The sequence below is a fragment of the Vicugna pacos genome, chromosome 26 (assembly GCF_048564905.1).
Source record: "Vicugna pacos chromosome 26, VicPac4, whole genome shotgun sequence".
NCBI classification, from domain to species: Eukaryota; Metazoa; Chordata; class Mammalia; order Artiodactyla; family Camelidae; genus Vicugna; species Vicugna pacos.
Genome location: NC_133012.1, coordinates 19,431,717 through 19,450,250, shown reverse-complemented (window position 1 = coordinate 19,450,250; position 18,534 = coordinate 19,431,717). Strand labels below are relative to the sequence as shown.

The window sequence follows — 18,534 nt, the reverse complement described above, 5'->3', positions numbered from 1 at the left end:
ATGAAAAAGAGTATTTTATTCCATTAGCAAATGTCATATAACTTATAACAGAAGTTTGAGTTGGGTTGAGAAATGAAACCTCAAATATTGTATATCACTCAGTGACATTTTACTCTTCATCTACAATGGCATTTTAAAGATTTAATGACATCTGTTTTTCAGCCTGACACACCTTTGTTGTCCAGAAGGGGCTGGCTTTATTTGTAGGGTTCTGTTTTGGAGAAAGAAAAAGAACCTCTCTTTGTAGGACATCGCTTTGCATAGCTCTGTATTACTTTTTTTCTAAAAAGGAATATAAACATAACCACAATTTAGCCTTTCTCCAATCTCAGTCTACAAGTTAAATTCACTGTTTGATATTTATCACTGCATTTTGTTCTAGTTTATGCTGTAGGATTTTCAGATAGGAGAGGCTGTGCTGACATTTAGCTGTGTCATATAGGGAAGGTCTGTCCTGAAGTGCCAAGTTACGTGCACTGGTCCTGCAGGAATCTGGCCTGAGGTTCATAAGGAGTAGGAACATTTTGGTCCTTTAGGGGAAGAACTGAAATGGTTCTTATTCCTGAGCCTTTCAAACACTGGCCTCTTGGAGAGGGTGCAAGTAAGAATTAGTCATGACTCAAACTAATGGAATGTTCAGAGGCTCCATCTGACCAAGTTCTTTAGCCCTTAACCCAATCTTCACCCTTAAAAAAAAACAAAAAACAAAAAACAAAACTGTTCTCATTCTTTATCTTTCTCCTGTTTGTAGTATCATAAATACCCATATTGTCTAACTGCAAAATGCAGGACACGTGGGCTAATAAATGACTGACAAGAGGCCAGAGTATTTAAAATTTGGAGTATCTTCTAAAATCAATTCTTAGAATAACCATAGTCATAGATTAATACTCATAGGTCTACAAAAGGGGCCTCCTCTAGAGTAAAGCTCAGACAGGTGCCTTGAAACTCCAACTCTGGACCAGAGACATTAGCAAAACACAGGCTCCCATGATGCTCTGGCTCACCCTGTGCCTAATGAAATCCGTACGTGCTGAGTCGCCCACATGCTGGAGTGGAAACTGCAACGTGATCAGGGATCACTGGGGATTTGGCACTCTGGTCAAATATGTGTCCCATATTTTAGCATCTCATATTGATGAAGTTGGGTTTAAAAAAATTAGGAAAAAAATTTGAATGGAAATGTGCAAAAGGTGCAGTCCAATTTTGGATGTGTACGTGATATAGAAAAACAAATTCAGAATTCTATCCAATTTGTCACAGTGATAATCAGAGATTGGGGGAGGGTCAATATATGTGTGTATGTGAGCCTTAAATTTATTTCCCTTTTTGGTTTTTTAAAGCACCACATGGTCTGTTTTGCTCCCGTGATGCCTCTAAGTGATGAACTGCTGAGGGTTAGAGGAAGCAGGCGGGTTGGGCATTACTGCGACGGGCTGTCTGCAAGTGACAGCTCTGCCTGGAGAACTGTTCTGCCTCCTTCTTCCGGTCTCTCCTTCCATCCGAGAGGATGCTTAGAGGTGTCACTCACCCACCTACCTCAGATGCGGGGGTAAGCCACCACCAGGTTGCAGGTCCCTTCTCCCCGCACTGACTGCCTGTCTCGTCCCTTTTACCTCGTACTCACGCACCCTGAAGAGCAGAGCTCTCACCCGAAGGGCCGCCTCAGCCTTCAGGATCACTCTGCTGTGCACGCAGCCTCTGGGGGCGGCGGCAGAACCCCAGCCTGAGAGTGCGTCCCCAGGGCTGCCATGTTAGAACTGTTTCTCTTTAGGGCCTCCGGTTCTTTTCATTCATTCGTCAGCTGTTTAATGAGCGCCTGCTGTGTGCTACGCCTGGGGTAACTCAGAGTAAGAGCAGACACACCGGCTCTGCCTTCGTGATTGTCCTTATCTTACTCAGTTTGAAGCCCTCCCCTTTTTGCTCTGAGTGGCTTTTAGGCTCATGCTCTTCTCTCCCTCCAGTCAAAAGTCTCAGACAAGGATCTGATAAACTTGTTCCCTCTGAAAGTTGAAGTATGTTTCTTCTCCTGGGGTTGGGGGGGTTTGTATTTGAGCTGATGATAAAGTTTTCATCCAGAGTAATATGTAATGCCCCATGGAGAGCAGTGAGGAAGACGTTTCTGGTCTCCAGGAAGCTCTGTCTCACTGTTAGGACAGGCCAGGAGGCCTTCTGAGCACCGCCTGGTGGGAGGGGTGCCGAACCCAGTGATCATGACAGAGCCCACCTGACTGAGTATCTCTGTGAGCAATTCAGTGTGCCAAATTATTGTTCTATATTATTTTATTGAAATCTTTGAGAAGCCCTGTAAGACACATGTACATATGTATCCTACATGTATTTTACTAAGAAGGAAATGAATGGAGGCTGATGGAGACAGTGAAAAACCTGAAGGACATTTTCAGGAGTCGGCGTTCCTGAAAGGGGAAACCTTGCTGAAGCATAAATTAGAACCATATTTTCAGTTCATTTTCATTAGTTGAACTCTGGGGATATATAATTAGCTTAGCAGGGGTGCTTGTTTAAAAAGGGGTATTCAATTTATATATCTCTGTCTCTCTAACCTTGGGGAGCTTCTGACCAAAGAGAGGTTCAAAAAATCCTTTTATTGATTAGATTTTCCATATGGCACAATGGAGGTTTGGTTTAATTTCAGTTTTTTTGGAGCTTTTGAAAGTAGGCATAGTCAGGTCAGCATCAGAGTGTTAGATTAATTTAGCTTCGTAGATAGAGTTGCCTCAAGGGAAGATCCTTTATCTTTTGTAATTCAGCTGCACAGGCAGAATATCATCATGATTACATAATGCAAAACTCTTTCCCTAGAGTCAGCTTAATTACAGAATGCCAGAACTGATCATCAAAGAAGGATGTAAAATAAGATCTGGGTGAAGACCTTGAGGAATTGAAGTTTACAATAACTATAAGATTAGAGACACCTGTTTCAAATGATAGACCCTATATTTTGTTTTGCTTTAACATCTTAAATTTCTTGGATTCATGGTCATTTGGCAAAAGTTCCTCATAAAAAAATGAAAAAATAAGCGGACTCTACGTGGATATAGCCACATTTTTCCTGATGAGAATCTATTTGTCTTTGAACAAGATGTTTGCCTAGGCATACTTCTCTTTTTTCTCGATGTAGGACGGCATGGATAATGTAAATTAATCTCAGAGAGTAAAGATAGCTACTTCATCTGGTGGCTTATTCCAGTTTTTTCTATTTGTCACTTTTTCCTCTCGGAGGGCATCATTTAAAAGGAAACGTAATGTGAACACCATTTCCTCCAAAATTCATACCTGTGGTTCTGATTCTAAGTTGATTTTGAAAGGATGAGCCTTCCCATCTTCAGATACCTGTGGAGACCATAAGCGAGTGTCCGCCCTGTAAATAAAATAAAGTTTATAAACCCCCAAATTCTAATGGCACTTCCAGTTTGAGATACTTTAATTGCCTATGTTTGTGAAAATACTATCAACCCTTGATAAAGGCAAAAGCAATATTCCTTGCTCATTATCCTGTACTCGCTCGTCTAATTAGTCTTATGTTTTCAGTGTACTCTTGGGAAGGCTCGAATCGATCAGAATTGCCTGGAGGACTGCGATGGGCTGAATGCTTGTGCCCCCCGCACCCCCCAGCCCATTCACGTGTTGAAATCCTCCTCCCCAGTGTGACGGCATTTGGAGGTGGGGTCTTTGGGAGGTAATTAGGGTTAGATTAGGTCATGAGAGTAGGGGGCTCATGGTGGGATTAATGCCCTTATAAAAAGAAGAGGCCTGTGATCTCTCTTGCTCTCCTCTGTGTGCACATACCAAGGAGGGCCATGAGAGGACTTGACCGGGAAAGGGGTTCTCACTGAGAAGCCAACCATGCCGGCTCCCTGACCTTGGACTTGCAGCCTCCATAACTGTGAGAAATAAATGTTTGCTGTTTAACCCATCCAGTCTGTGGTGTTCACTTATAGCATCTGGAACCGACTGAGGCAAGGACATGGTACCGTTTCTGGAGGAAGTGGTCTCCAGCGCATGGGGGAAGCAGTACAGGAGAGGGAGATTCAGGAGGCACACCCTGCAGACAGATGACCCCAGAGCAAGCTCCTTAGGTCTCCCCTACTTCCCTCCTAGCCTACCCAGGGCGCCACAGGAGGCAGTGAGTGATTTGCCAGGTGGATTTGCCGTTGGCATGAAGGAAATGTGCTTTGTCCAGCCTTTCTCATGTATCTACTTGGGATCGTGTGGCTCTTAAGAAACTGTGTGCTTGGCAGGATCACAGGTTATGCAGAGATGGGGAAGAGTCAATTTCACCCCATGGCATGGCAGAGTGGCTGATGGGTTGTGCCTTCTGTACCACAGCAGGGAAAACTGTGAATACAGCAGCAACAGAATCAACACACTAACAACGCTGTAACAAATCATTATTTTCACAGTTCAATTTCAGATCTGATGGCAATAGATCAGGTTCGATTTCCTAATACTGTTTTTGGTCAGAAATGTCTCATTGTCTGAAACCCTCATGTGCACATACACTCTCACACCTTGTGAGATTCTTCTAGGCTGAATTCAGTACAAAAAAGCCAATGGCATAGAGGATATTAGCAACCAATTTTTAACATGATCACATTTTGGGAAGCATGAGATTCTTTCAGGAGCATTTCTAAATTCCATTCCATTCTCTACCATGTTTAGAACAGCAGTATAACTAACGCGACATGCTGTTCAGTGTTTTTATGGCCAATACCTTTAAAGGTTCTATTTTCATTGTCAACTAACTGGGTTAGTAGAGGGAAAAAAATTCTTTCAGCTGCTTTCATTATTCTGACATTCCAGAGCATTCTTTTTAGAAATCATTTGTTAACAGCTACTAGACTGACTGACTTCAGTGAAGAACAAACCAAAGTGGCTGATATATTAAAAAGCCAGTCAAAATTCTGGGTCCTGTGATACTCCTTCTCAGTGGGAGGATGAATCATTTATAGTTCTGGTTCAGGTTCTCCTGCAAAACAGATCAAATTTTAACACCATTAATTAAAGAGCACCTGTCAATTTTGAGACACAGCTGGTGTGCTGCCGCTTTAATCCTGTCCTGTGCATCAGCATGAGTCATGGACTCTGTACCGAAGCCATCAATAGCCAGGATGACATCTCCAGGAGACAGGTTGGCAGCTGCCGCCTTGCTGCCTGGAGTGATCTGTAAGAAATCATCGCACATTTTAAAATCAACATCCTGCAATATCTTGAGTTTTGTCCCTGGCATTTGTATTTAACCTTGGTAACATTTTATATGTTTTATTGGTTAGGAAATATTAAATTTAACTTAAAATAACTTAATTGATCAATTCTGTTATCTCTATTTTCTCATTATGTAAAATAATTTATTTCTTACTAACCATATTTCCTCTACCATGTATCTCTTATTCTCTTTTAAAACATCTTCCATAACTCCCTGTTTGAATCATATTTTCTTTGGTTTAAACAAAATAATTTGTTTTTTAGTGTTTCTTTGTCACCTAGAATTCTCTATTTGGGAATAGAAGTTTACTACATTTGGGGAGGTTTTATATTTGAATTGAAACTGCTTCAGCATCCCTGTCATGCCCCTGGGATGTAGAAAGCTCGGAAGAGAATCAATCCCTCTTGTGTTAACAAGAAGAAGCCAGCTAATATGCAAAATTATAACTTCCCTGGACTCTTCAGACAGCTGAAGTTACAAGGCAATCAACTAGCTTGGAATCGAAGGAAAGATAGGAGCTTCCAAGGAAAGACGAGATGTAAGTGTGGGCTCACCTGTATCAGAAAATAGAAGATGAAGCCACCATACTACCTGTTAAGAAGAATTCACTAAAATTCTGAACAAATTGCTAGAGGCCAAGTGTGAGTTAAATATTCAGAGTTTAGAACCCCTGGGAACCGCAGACACGAGGGAAATTTGTATCCATGTACAGCTCTTCTCCATGAATGGAGAACAGATGGAACAAATAGAATACAACTTACAAGATGATAGCTTTTAATTAAACCATACCAGTAATTACATTAAATGTAAATGACCTAAAAACACATCACATTCTGTTTTTTAACAGAGATTGTCAAACTAGGTAGGAAAAAAAAAAGCAAGATCTGATTTGATGCTGTCTGCAAGAAATTCACATGGGTTTTTTTGGGGGGGTAATATGAGGAACGGTATGGGAAATGATATGGGAAAAATATGGTTGTTAAATGTTTAGAAAATAGGAAATCTGAAATTATTTCAAGTTATTTCAATAAATACATGTTGAGTATACCATTAATTATTCTTTTGATTGCTACACCTGTTCCCATTTTTTTCTGGGTAAATCCCAACTATTGACAAGCCCCTAATAGTCCTCACCCGGTCTTATGCTGCCTGCTTCTCTACCATCCCCTCATACCATTCCTCCTCCCCTCATCCACTGCTCCATAGCTAGGCTGAATTCCTTTTTGTTCCACAAATAGGCCAAGCTTGCACCCTCTTCCAAGCTTTGCACACACTGTTACTTGGGACTTAAATGTCCCCCCTACTCTTCACCTGGTTGCTCTTTCTCATCCTTGAGGTATAGGCTTAAATGTCATGTTCTCAGAGAGACCTCCCCAGACATCTGATGTAGCTTCTCTAGCCCCTCCCCATTGTTCTTCTCTGTTACCTGTTCTTTGCCTTTATGAAGACAATATGTACTCTCATGTTTGTTTTTTCACTTGTGTATTGTCTGTCTTCCCAACCAGAAGTTCTTGAGGATATCCATAATATTATGTATATTCCTGATGCTTCACAGAATAAATTCAGTATTTGTAATCAATGAATAATTCTTCGAAAAATGAATGAAAAGGACATTTATATCAGAGCTTGTGAAATGAAAAGAACTAGTACTTACATACCCAAAGATTATGGCTACTACTGTCAACTTGCCATTGTTTCTTTTGCTAGTTCCCACTATTTAGAGCAGAATAACATCTAAGACTTGACTCCAGGAATAAACTAGGTCATTCCTAATGTTAAACTGGAGGATCAGTCATTAATTCATTGTTTGTCTATTTGCTTAATTTGCAAATGATTGATTTGATTTAACCTCATGGCTCTAAGAGAGATCATGATAATTTTCCAGTTTGGACAGTTGATGGGAGCTGAATGAAGATAACTGAGGATTATTACGTTTCAGCTTTGGGAGGCATTTCATAGGTGTTTTTGCATTTAGAAATTCTCCCAGACTCAGAACTGTTAGAAGAGCAAAAGTTTCCATCTCTAATATGAGTTATAGTGATAAAAATAACCTCAAACTTCTAATTTCCTCTAACTATACTTTGTCAAAATCAGTACAATCTATTTTTAAACGTCTAAGACCAGTGTGCTATTTGTTGAGTTAAAACATGAGAAAGCATGGCTCAATGTGTTTGCTTTTAAAGCCTCACCTAGCTTTTCTAATATCCTTGAATTTGATTTATATTTGACACTTGATCTTGGTTTAGAAAACCTAACAGTATTTCTCAGCTGTGATTAGGATGAGTGGAAGGAAGGGTTTTGTGTGTATCTGTCTATATAAATTTTAAACAGAGGCATTTGGTGTGCTGAACTTAGATACTGAATATTACTAAATTTTATTCACAGCATTAATACAGAAGTTAATAACACTCTTATATTTACCCAGAAGATTACATTTGCAAGCACTTTCTAATAACTTTGACCATTGCAACCACTCTAAGACAGGCCGGACGTAGAAGGTTGCTTCTATTTTTCAGAGGAGGTGAAGTGACTAAGGAACTTGTGGCTTCTCACTAAGGTGGGAGCAGCTGTACGGCTATGTCGCTGGCAGTTTCGTTAGTCAAATAGGAAACCAGTGGTTGATAGTGGTGGCCAGAACCAACTTCTGACCTTGCGTCCAACCTGGCCACTGATGTCCCGGGACCTCCAAGGTGGGAGTTGATAAGAAAGAAAATAGTATGTAGAGAGAGGGCTGAGAGAGAAGGAAAACACATGTTCTTTCACTTCTTCTGAGTCTCATGCACAGCGAGGCTAGTGATCAGCAAATGACCACTAAGATGGCCTGGTTTTAGTAAGTTAAACTCTCTGTTTAATCATAAGGATATATTAATTCTCAGCTTTATTTTATATTATGACTTTATTATATTATTACTTTTTATTTTATTTCTTTTGCTTGATCTTATTGCTCACAGTTTATTTTTTAACATGTTTTTCCAAATTAGGAGAAGAGAGACTAAAATAAGGCAAAGAGGTTTTCAGCGGGTTTATTATTCAGATTCATTAGGGTTTCAAATATCAAAAGCGCTAGAGAGATCTTTGGAAATAGCACTACCATTCATCACTTAGCACATGGTTTCAAACTTGTCTGATTAGGAGAATCATGGGGAATCTTTGCTTAACAAAGTTCCCAGTCCCACTCTATTGCCTGGAATCAGGAATTAGAAACTCTAGCAGAAGAACTAGGAAATTTAGATTTTTAACAAGTGCCTCAGATGATTTCCGTTATTCACATCAGCCGATTACTTGGGTCCATTTGGGAAAAACGAATTTAAATCACAGGTGAAGCATCTATAATGACCTGTTAACTGTGGGAGACATGAGGGAAGTCCAAGATGTGGCCCTGATGGAATGTCTATGTGAAGAATAAAAATGATTGAAATAGTCACAGAGCAAGACAGTTATGGCTGGGGGGTGGAATATACTTGTGGGATGTATGAATGTTAGGAACAGATGTCAGCGTTGCAGACAGGTCTGGAACAAAATTAAAAATGGTTGACCCTCCGAATCTGTGGGTTTTGCATCCAGGAGTCAAGCATCTGAGGGTTGAAAATATTTGAAAAAAAAATCCCAGAAATTTCCAAAAAGCAAAACTTGAATTTGCTGCATGCCAGCAACTATTTACATAGCATTTACATTGTGTTGGGTTGTTATGAGTAATCTAGAGATGATTCAAAGTGGAGGACGCACGTAGGTTTATATTCAAATTCCATTTTATATAAAGGACTTGAACATCCTGGGGTTTTGGTATCCTCGAGGGAAGGGCTAAGGGGTTGGGAGGGTGGGGTGGGTATAAGGGTGGGGGTTTTGGAACCAATCCCCCAAGGATACTGAGGGCTACCTGGGAGAAGATTGCATTCAACGGTAAATATTTCTTTCTAAAAGTTCAAATTTCAAATATATATTAAAGAACTATACTTTTCTATGTTAAACCCTGCAAAACTTAAGAACACACTAGCATTTTCTTTGTTGGTACCCAGGTCCACGAAGCATCTTGATCCCGGGTGTGCTCTGCGTAGAAAGGAGGGAAGAGGGGGAAGAGGAACTGAGTGGGAAGGGACATGCTGGCATCCGATGTATACAGCAATTTTACATCGTGTACACAAAAGAAGCTTGTACTTTATTCCAAATTGGACCATTTGTGAAAACAAACCATCTGTAACTTGGCTGAGATAGTAGATCCACCTTCTGGGTGGTCCTAACACTTAAGAAAGAGACTCCTTAGAACCTTCTTGCCAGAAAAAGAACAGCTTCTCACTTAGAGATGTGAACTTTAAACTTTATTCTATGAAATGCTGGCCAGTTGTATATAGTGTTTGCCATAATAGCCCCCTCCCCTGCACTGAACATCCATCCACAAGTTAAATTTATATCACGGGAAGTATAGCACACCCTTGCCTAGAAACTGCTTTCCTAAAAATTGTATCGCAACCAATGGCTCAGTTTTTTTTGGGAGAATGTCTGGTGTTTGATTTATCTTACTTCTCATGGTTTTTTATGATACAAAGTTTCACCCCACTGGATTGTAAACAATTATAGGGTGAGGACCCTTTGTCCTCATTTTGTGAATTGTAATTTCAGCTAATGGAGAGAGTTGCATTGGTAAACCCCTTCCCCAGCAGACGGTGGAGCCGAGCACCACCGTCTAGGAGCACTGCTATAGTGTGCTTTTGTAGAGTGTGAGGAGAGGAAGGGAGGGCATTGCTTATAGGACAAAAACTGATTTAATTGACTTGAGGAATATATCTCATTTATGGGACTTTTTGTGACGTTAAGTGCAGGCATTGGCATTTCAATTCTTTGCATACTTAAGAACTTATCTAAAACAGACAAATCAATGCACAATAAAACAACTCTCCTTTTTCTTTATTGTGGGATATTTCTGAAGACACAGTCTGCACCTATTATGATAATGAAGTTATGTCAAAAGTGGACACTTTTGTTTATTACTCATATTGTGTCTGTATTTATTCTATAACATATGTGATACACTAGACCCTGTGCTTGGCACTGAGGAGCCCCAAACCTGCGAGTTCTTGCCTTGAGAGGGGAGCACGCAATCTGTGGGATACAGATGTACTCAAACATCTGTGGTACAAGGTGTGATATAAAGAGGCTGCAGGTCAAGAGCTAGGGCAGTTAAGCGGATGCAGTGATTTTTCCCGGAGGAAGGCTGGAGGAGTGGTATCGTAATGGGTTTCCACAAGCACAGAGGACTACGGGGTGGGTGGGGAAGAGAATTCTGGGGGAAAAGGACAGCAGGAGCAAAGACATGTTAGAGAAATTATAAGTGGTCGAGTTTTGGACTACTACCTATTCATGGAGTGAGAGGAGGAAGGGGAGAGAGGAGGAAGAGGGAGGAAGTGAAGTGGGAGACATGAGTCGGGATGGATGGTGAAAGCCATGAATGCCGTGCTAAAGACCACACATTCTGTTCTCTATAAACTGGGGGTTGCCACTGAAGAATTTTTAAGAATGAGAAAGGTAGGAGCAGCCATCAACCATCTCAAAGATGGCTGGTAAGAATATGCAGGACGAATTGCAGCAGGGAGACAAACAGCTAGGCATGAAATTATGAAATCTCAACGAGGGACAGTGGTTGGAAAAAAGAAAGTGGTAGATCTTAAAGACATAAAATCAGTAGGACCAGATGATGGGCTGGATGGCACAAAACACCTATTTGGAAACATTTGTACAATAAACAGAATCTTTCATATGTACGGGCTTCAGGATGAAGACTTGGGAGGCAGGTAGACTTGACCTTGAATTGTTTCACCACTTGTGATCAACGGCAGGGTTATTACTACTACTATCTTTTAGGATAATTGTGTGATTTAAGTGAGTTAGTGCCTATAAAGGGCTTAGGAGAGTGCATGGCAGGCGAAAGAGTGCGCTAACACACACATAACCTCATTAACCACCTTTTAGCACAATGTTAAAATTACTGACTTAATAGAATTATTCTAATACCTAATTACAACACTGATAACTGTTTTGGGGTAATATCTTTTAGGTTTTTTCCAAATGATTTTTAGTATTCTTATAATTTCAGTGGAAATATTCTCGATTAGGTGTTCACTAAAGCAAAAAATTTCAAGTGAATATGTTTTCACTTATTCAACAAGAATCTTCTATGTGAATGGTTTTGGGGACCCCTGGACTACAAAACAGTTTAGTTTTAACTTGCTCTCTTTGAGTTAAATTAACTGAAAAGAAAATCCACCGTCAAATGAAATAATCATCTGTGGTTGTGCACTATTATTGAAACAAGTGTCAATGTGATGCAAATTACTTATGAGTTAAAAATTCAAACAGAATTGGCTTCCCAAATAATGTCATTATATCAACTGTTTACCATATGCTCCTGCAGTCAACTCCAAAATGTTGAGTTTTTTAAAATAAACATTGTTTATAGTATCAACAACTCAATTTTTCAAGCATAAGAGTCATCATATTATGTTCCACAGTAATAGTACGATATTTCTTCTATAAATCACTGGAAGGATTTTTGTGACTGAGTGATTTCTTTAGGATTTAATATAAATATGATTTATTCTCTGTTACGATTCAAAAGCTTATTTCATTTAATATAAACAAAGGAAAACTGTACTTTAGAAACTTTGAGAGTATTTCTTAGCAGAGATAATGGAAGCTGTTTCCTTTGATAAATCCATAAAAGGCATTGTTTGGCCCAGATCACTGGACCATTTTCTGCCTAATTTACTTAGGAACATTTCTGGGGGTGTGTTAAGTTTTTATGTCTTATATAAAAACACACATGTCAGATGTGTTTACATGTTTTCGAAAAATGTAAAACAAAGCTTGAAATGTTCCATAGTATGCATCTGTATGGTACGTTTTGAGGATATTTTAAAAAGACATTGGTTCTCAAAACTAGTAAGTAGAACAGAATTTTAAAGGTATTACCTTGTTTAAAAATTGATGTGAGTATATCAGATTATAAAGTATACATTTATAAAACAGTATAAAAATGAAGAAAATAAAGCATTAAGTAAAGGTATAATATTCTGAAACTTTATGTTTTAAAATTAGGTTTAATGTGCTTTATTACTTATCACTGAAATAATAACAATAACATTGTTAGTAAGGCAAACATATGTTAGGAAAAAAATCAATTAGACCAACTAGAAATTTACTGGCAGGACAGATCCTGAAGTTTCCCTCTTTCTTTCTTTCTTTTTGATTAGACAATACTTTAGAGACTATTAAGGAAAGAAAGCTTGAATTTGATAGGAAAGTATTATTTTGAGTTATTAGACTGAGTGGTGACTCTCCCTCAGGTAAAGGAAACAATCTGACATGTTTTCTTTGTAGTTCGAGTTATAGGTGATGATTTCTTAGCCAAGTTTCCAGCTTTGGAAAATATTTATTCAAAACGCCTGGAAACCTAGGAATACAGATTAGTAATATATTCCCTGTCTGAGCTGATAAGGGCGGTTCCAGCTTGGCGGGCCCAGGTTGTGCCCTGTGAACAGCGCCCTGCCGAAGTTTTCATCCAGACAAGGAGAGCGCTCAGATGCGAGTCTAGCTCCAAGAAGCAACCACTATTGTTAGGTCCTTCGTCTCTCCTCCCGTGGCCCCCACCTCGTTTGTTACTGAAAAGGAGACCAGGAGTGGAGGGCGAGAAGGCAGCCCACCTCACAGCCCAGCTTCTCTGAGGCCATGGGAACCACGCTGTCAGTTCACCTCTCCTCAGAAAGTTGCTGGGGGCCAAGAGGCTGCAGACAGTGGAACTGACGTGGTTAATTCTCTCAACTGCTCTGCATCCCCAAACCTTAGTTTGCCGAGATGCTGCCGCCCCTCGAACTGTGAGCCCGAAGCCGAGGACCCACCCAGCACACTCCACTGCCTCACTGGCCACTCTCCTCTCCAGGGGGACCGGCCGCACGCCAGAGTCCCCACTTGCAGCAAAAGAACGGAAAACACCTACCCTGGTGATGATCAAAGGCTGGTTGAAGTCTATGCCCCCCGAGAGTCTGAAGCCCCAGGGCGCAGGGCCCGGCAGGACCACGTTTTGGGGCATGGTGCCTCCTGGCACGGCCTTCCTCCGGCGGGGGCGCAGCGAGTGTCCCCGAGTGGGACAGCCCACTCTGCTCTCGGGGCAGTGTCCTCGCCGGACCGCGGCCCGGGAGCTTTATTCCCATCCCAGAGTGACGTCACCGGCCTCCCCTCCTCCCCGCCCCCTCCCACCAAGGAGAGCTCCAACTTTGGAAGAAGGAGACGCGCCAGACCCGCGGGAGTTTACAGACGCGCACCGGGGTGCAGCCTCTCAGACCTTTTGGGCGGAGGAGGCTTCGGGTTACAACAGCCATCACTCTCTTAAAGCAACACCTGTCCTCCTGTTTTACCTTCTGCTTGCAGCTCAGCAGTGAGCTTCATTCGAAGTTAAAAGCAGTTAAACCACAGACCCTTTACTTTCAATTAAAATAAAACAACATGCATCATAAATGCAGTTGGCTATTTAGCAGTTTTCTTACTAGCTCTGTGACCTTGGTTAAATTTCTTAATGTCCTTAAGCCTCAGTTTCCTCATCTATAGAATGGGGATAATAATAGTACTTCTTTGATAGGGTTGCTCTGAGAATTAAATGAGCTATCTCTGCACAGTGCCTGTAAGTGCTCAGTAAGTGTGAAGCATTTCTGCAGTTAAGTACATATAGTCCTGTATACTCGTGGGTATATGTGAAGAAATCTGAAAATGAAAATGTCATGCAAACGTAGCCAATCCAATGAACCACCTAAAAGTACACATGTGAAGATGGTTCATCAATATTTTCAAAGTGTAGTGCAATTTTGGTTGAAGTAGTTGTCACCGCCCTCAAATTCAGTCTCTCAGCTTACGTTTTTGACACATGGGTGTCAAGTGTAACAGAAACCTAGGAGTTGAGGCTGTCCTGTGTGGACGCTGCAAGAGGACCCCCAAACAGGATGAAACTACACAGAAGGAAAGGAGGGGGTGGGTGTTCACTGAGCATCTTCATGGTCCAGGTGCTGTGATGTTTGCTTTACCATATGATCTTCATCCTCATGACAAGTCCATCAGATTGTATTACTATTTCTATTTTTTTTCAAATAAAGAATTAATTTCTTAGAAGTTGAGTTGCTTGCATAAGATCACACAGCTAATAAGTGGTATAGTTGAGATCACAAACCAGGTCTGTTTGACTCCACTGTCTGGCTGGTCTAGGTCTGGAGATCAGGAGAGTTTGGGGCGGTTCCTGTCATCGTCTCAGTGTGGAGTCAAGTATTTGTGGTGTTACACCCCAGGATGTTCTGGTTCCCAAGGAGAGGGGGAAGGACGAGGGAGAAGTATGAAATGCTTTAAAAACCCAAGAATGAGGTCCATGCCCAATGTGATAGGGCCTTATCAGTCCAGGAGAACAGAGCTGCAAAATACTTTATTAATAGAGTTGTCTGTTTGGATGTGGTTTTAAGACTGATAGAGAAAAGAGATTCGGGAAGCTGTAAGCGAAGTGGACTAGCCCAGGGACAGTGTAAATCACAAAAACCTGGATTGGAACTTCTTTGTCCACTGTGATGGATTATCTAAAAGTCCCCAGTGGTTGGGGTTTTCTGGTCCCAAACATTTTCCAGTGCCCCACCTATGTTGGGTTATCAAGGAAATAATCATGTATTCATGTTGATTTTTGCCTATTTGGGTTGGTTATATTATCACAAAGCACATTTTCTCTGTCAGTCACTGGCTGTGTCTGCATGATACACACACACAACCTGAAAGGTCAATTCAGAAAAAAAATCAGACAAGTTATTTGGTGTTGCGTAATTGTAACAATCAGTCGTTTATACTTTACCTTATGAGCTGACTTGTATGACAAGTTGATTATATGTTTCTGTTTTCTGTCTTTTTTTCCCTGCCTTTTTACCAGTCATTTTGGCATCGTTCAGATGTAAGTGGCATCTATACACAATCAGTGTAATACCCAGGGAGTTCACAGGGGCCTTGCAGAGAGCATGGAAAGCAGGGATCTGAAATAGGCAGCTTTCCTGTATCCTACTGTCCACTGAGGTCACCGGGAAGGTGTTCAGAGGTGGCTGTCAAGGTGGAGGTGAAAATAGCTGTAAGGCAGTCTCCTGAGGAAGAAGCAGTGACCCAGCCCTAAATAGTCCTGGAGGTTCCTGCTTTTGGTTTGGGTCCTGTCCTAAGAAAAAGTTCTTTTTGAATGAGCCTTTCATCTGTTTTCTTTTTATGTTTCCCTTCTTAAAGGATTTGATCACCTATGATTCCATTAAATAATACTTCTGTGATTATTATTTTAAACCATGTTTAGAAAGTCTTTTAACTTTTTCCTTTTAGAAGAGGGCTAATAAAATTGTTCAGTCTACTCTTATGTAACTGGAAACCTTTTCTGTTGATTCAACTAATTATCTCTTCTATTATAATTCTCAAGTCTATCATTTAACCTTGAACTTTCATCTATTTCCTGATCCTGTTTTTCTAACCACTCACTGGTACAAATACAGTTCAACTTGTGCAAAACCAAACCTATCCTTTTCTTTAATCACCTCAAACTGATTTTCCGACCTCTGTGCCTTTCAATTGTCCAGTTTCTGTTCATTTTCCTGCTGTTGTTCCAGGCTTCTACAATGGATGTAAATTTCCCCCTGCTTATTTCCTATATATATCACTATGTATTATGGTTTCTTTTATTCATTCATTCAACAAACAAACCGAGCACTGGGATTGCAAAGATGAATAAGACCAACTTACTTTCCTCTAGGAGCCAGTAATAAAATAGAGATGGAGATGGAAAGTGTGATCACATCATGTGTTGAGTGCTGGGACAAGATTTTGTACAGTGAATAAGTAATCAACTCTCCTTGGGGAAAGTATCAATGAAAGTTTCCAGAGGAAGGGACGTTAGGGCTACATCTTGATAGGTAAGAGTTTTCCAGGTGATCAGGAACTGGAAAGGGAACAGGAAGGAGGACGTTCAAGGTGGAAGGAACTGTATAGAATGTGCGGTGGCAGGGAGGCAAGAAACAGATGGCAAATTACGAAACAGCAGGTGATTTGGTAAGGACAGACCTTGGCCCATTAGGCAGGGACAGGAGACAAGGGTCATAGCAATTAGAAGCCACATCAGAGGGCATTTACATGTTGCACCAATATACCCTTCTCTGGAGCCTTGGATGAATTTTGAGCAACATGTGTAATACTCACATTCGCATTTTATAAGCATCGTTCGGGGAGGTGGGAGGATGAACCACGATTACAGGAGACAGGAAGCAAGGAATCCAGTTAAAAATTACTGCAATAATCCAGGGGAAGATGTTGATTTGGGCAGTGGGGCTTGAGAGGAGTGGCAGCCGTGGGAATCCTTAAGAAGGTTAATTGACACAATCTGGGGACACACCTCACATGGGGGATTAGGGAGACGTTAGGAGGTTTGGATGGCTCCCAGACTTCTTCACTGGGTATTACATGAATAGTAGAATTACTGACAAGGATAAAATATATAAGAAGTACAGAAAAGCATTTTTGTTTTAATGAGGAAACGGCGGATTAAAGCACAGTTCTGGTCCTGCTGGAATTGCAATACCTGGAGAATATCTGTGCTGTTTAGTGTACTGGTTGAAAGACTACAGTTTGGAGCCAGACTGCCTGAGTGGTGTCCCAGTTCCATTGCACTTGCTGTGTGAGCTCAGGCAAATCATTTAACATTTTTGTTAAAATGATAATGATGGTACTTGCCTCCTGGAGTGATTGTGAGGTTTACACGAGTTAGTAAGTACAAAATTGTTAGAACTGTGTCTGGCACGTGCTATGCGCATATTATCCTTTGCTATTATTATTATTACTGGTCGTAGTGTAGTAAGCAATTGGATGTATATAAATTTAGAGCAACTGACTATATTAATCTAGAGATCTGGACTTGAGACAGATATGTTGGTGCTATAGTAGAATCTGTAGCTGAGTGTTAGAGGTTTTTAAAAAAATGGTTGAAAATTCTTTGACATTTCTCATTTCAAGAGGTGGAATCCTCTTGAACTTGTGTAGATATGTGACTGTTATGTTACCAGTAAAATGTGGTCCAAGTGACATTGGGTGATTCTGAGGCTAGGTCAGAAAAGGCGGTGTAACTGTTACCTTGTTGATCTTGATACCTGTGCTTGAATTCTTCAACTCCCGTGTAAAAGCTCCGAGGTGTCATGTTGTAAGGAAGCCCCAGCTGCATGGAAAGGTCACATGTCAGTACTACTACTGGTAGCCCCAGACCAGACACCAGACCTGTGAGTAAAGACTCCTCCTTCCAGTCCCCAGCACGGAAGTCACTCAAGCTCCCGAGTCCTCTCAGCTCAGGCTTCAGACATTGTCGAGTAGAGGGAGTCATCCCCACTGCACCCTTTCCGTTCTGTTGATCCACAGAATCTGTGAGCACAATTAAATGGCTGTTTTAAGCTTCTAATTTTAAAATAATTTGTGACATAGAAATAGTAACAAATACCAGATGAAATCACCCAAGGAGATCAGATACTCAGGGCAAGAAAAGATGATTAATGATTATGCTCTGAGGAATGACAGAAACAGCAGCCTTTAAGGGGCAGGAGAATAGGACGATCAGAGAAGATGGCCTTCCTCTTACAAAACGTTTAAAGAAAACCTTGAAAGTGGTGTCATGGAAGACAAGTGTGGAGAAAAATTGAAGGAGAGAAGGCAGATATCACTGGGAGGTGAAGGAACAGTAGGTGCCAATTAGACTTGGTAATTGTGCCATTCTGGGTCTTAGGTCAGAGTCAGAAATGGTGAGGACGAGCAGACTGCTGTGGTTTGAAGAATAATGGGAGGAGAGGTGAAGATAGACTATCTTCTGAAGGAATTTGTTAATGAAAGGAAAGGGAAGTCAGCCGAGGAGGGCAGGTCAAGAGAAAGAACTTTTTTGAAAAGATGGGAAGCATAGTGATGTGTGCTGAAGTCAGAGGGAAGACGATGCTGAAGAGCCAAGGAGGATGTGGATGCAGCAGCGCCAGGACATCGACACGAGAGGTGGAAGTGGAGGTTTTGAAGACGGCCGACGCTTTCCTGCTGAAAGCGGATGGAGTTCCCCTCGATGTGCGTTAGCATCATGCTAGACTATCTAGGTCTCGTCATTCAACATTCTCCCTGCTGGTTTCAGGCACACAGTGGCTTCATCTTTTGATGGTGGCAAGTGTTCTGAGACTGCCTCCCTGCCAAAAATCCCTCCCATGCCCTCTACCTCACAGACTACTGCTGGATTGAAGTCCAGTTAG

General features: G+C 41.1%; 1 protein-coding gene across 2 annotated transcripts in view; it reads right to left on the bottom strand.

The window, feature by feature from the left end:
- The window catches only part of PDLIM3 (PDZ and LIM domain 3), a 28,703-nt gene extending 15,254 nt beyond the window's left edge, over positions 1-13,449 (bottom strand). Inside the window, exons 1-3 of one of the 2 annotated variants that reach the window (XM_006197989.4) lie at positions 13,215-13,449; positions 5,034-5,185; positions 3,298-3,382 (exon numbers count right to left, since the gene is read on the bottom strand). In XM_006197989.4, coding sequence (XP_006198051.1) covers positions 3,298-3,382; positions 5,034-5,185; positions 13,215-13,307 — 330 coding nt within the window. In that variant the 5' untranslated portion in view covers positions 13,308-13,449. The remainder of the gene's footprint in view (positions 1-3,297; positions 3,383-5,033; positions 5,186-13,214) is intronic. The other variant, XM_006197990.4, reaches the window with a different exon arrangement.
- Between the last annotated feature and the right edge of the window lie 5,085 nt (positions 13,450-18,534).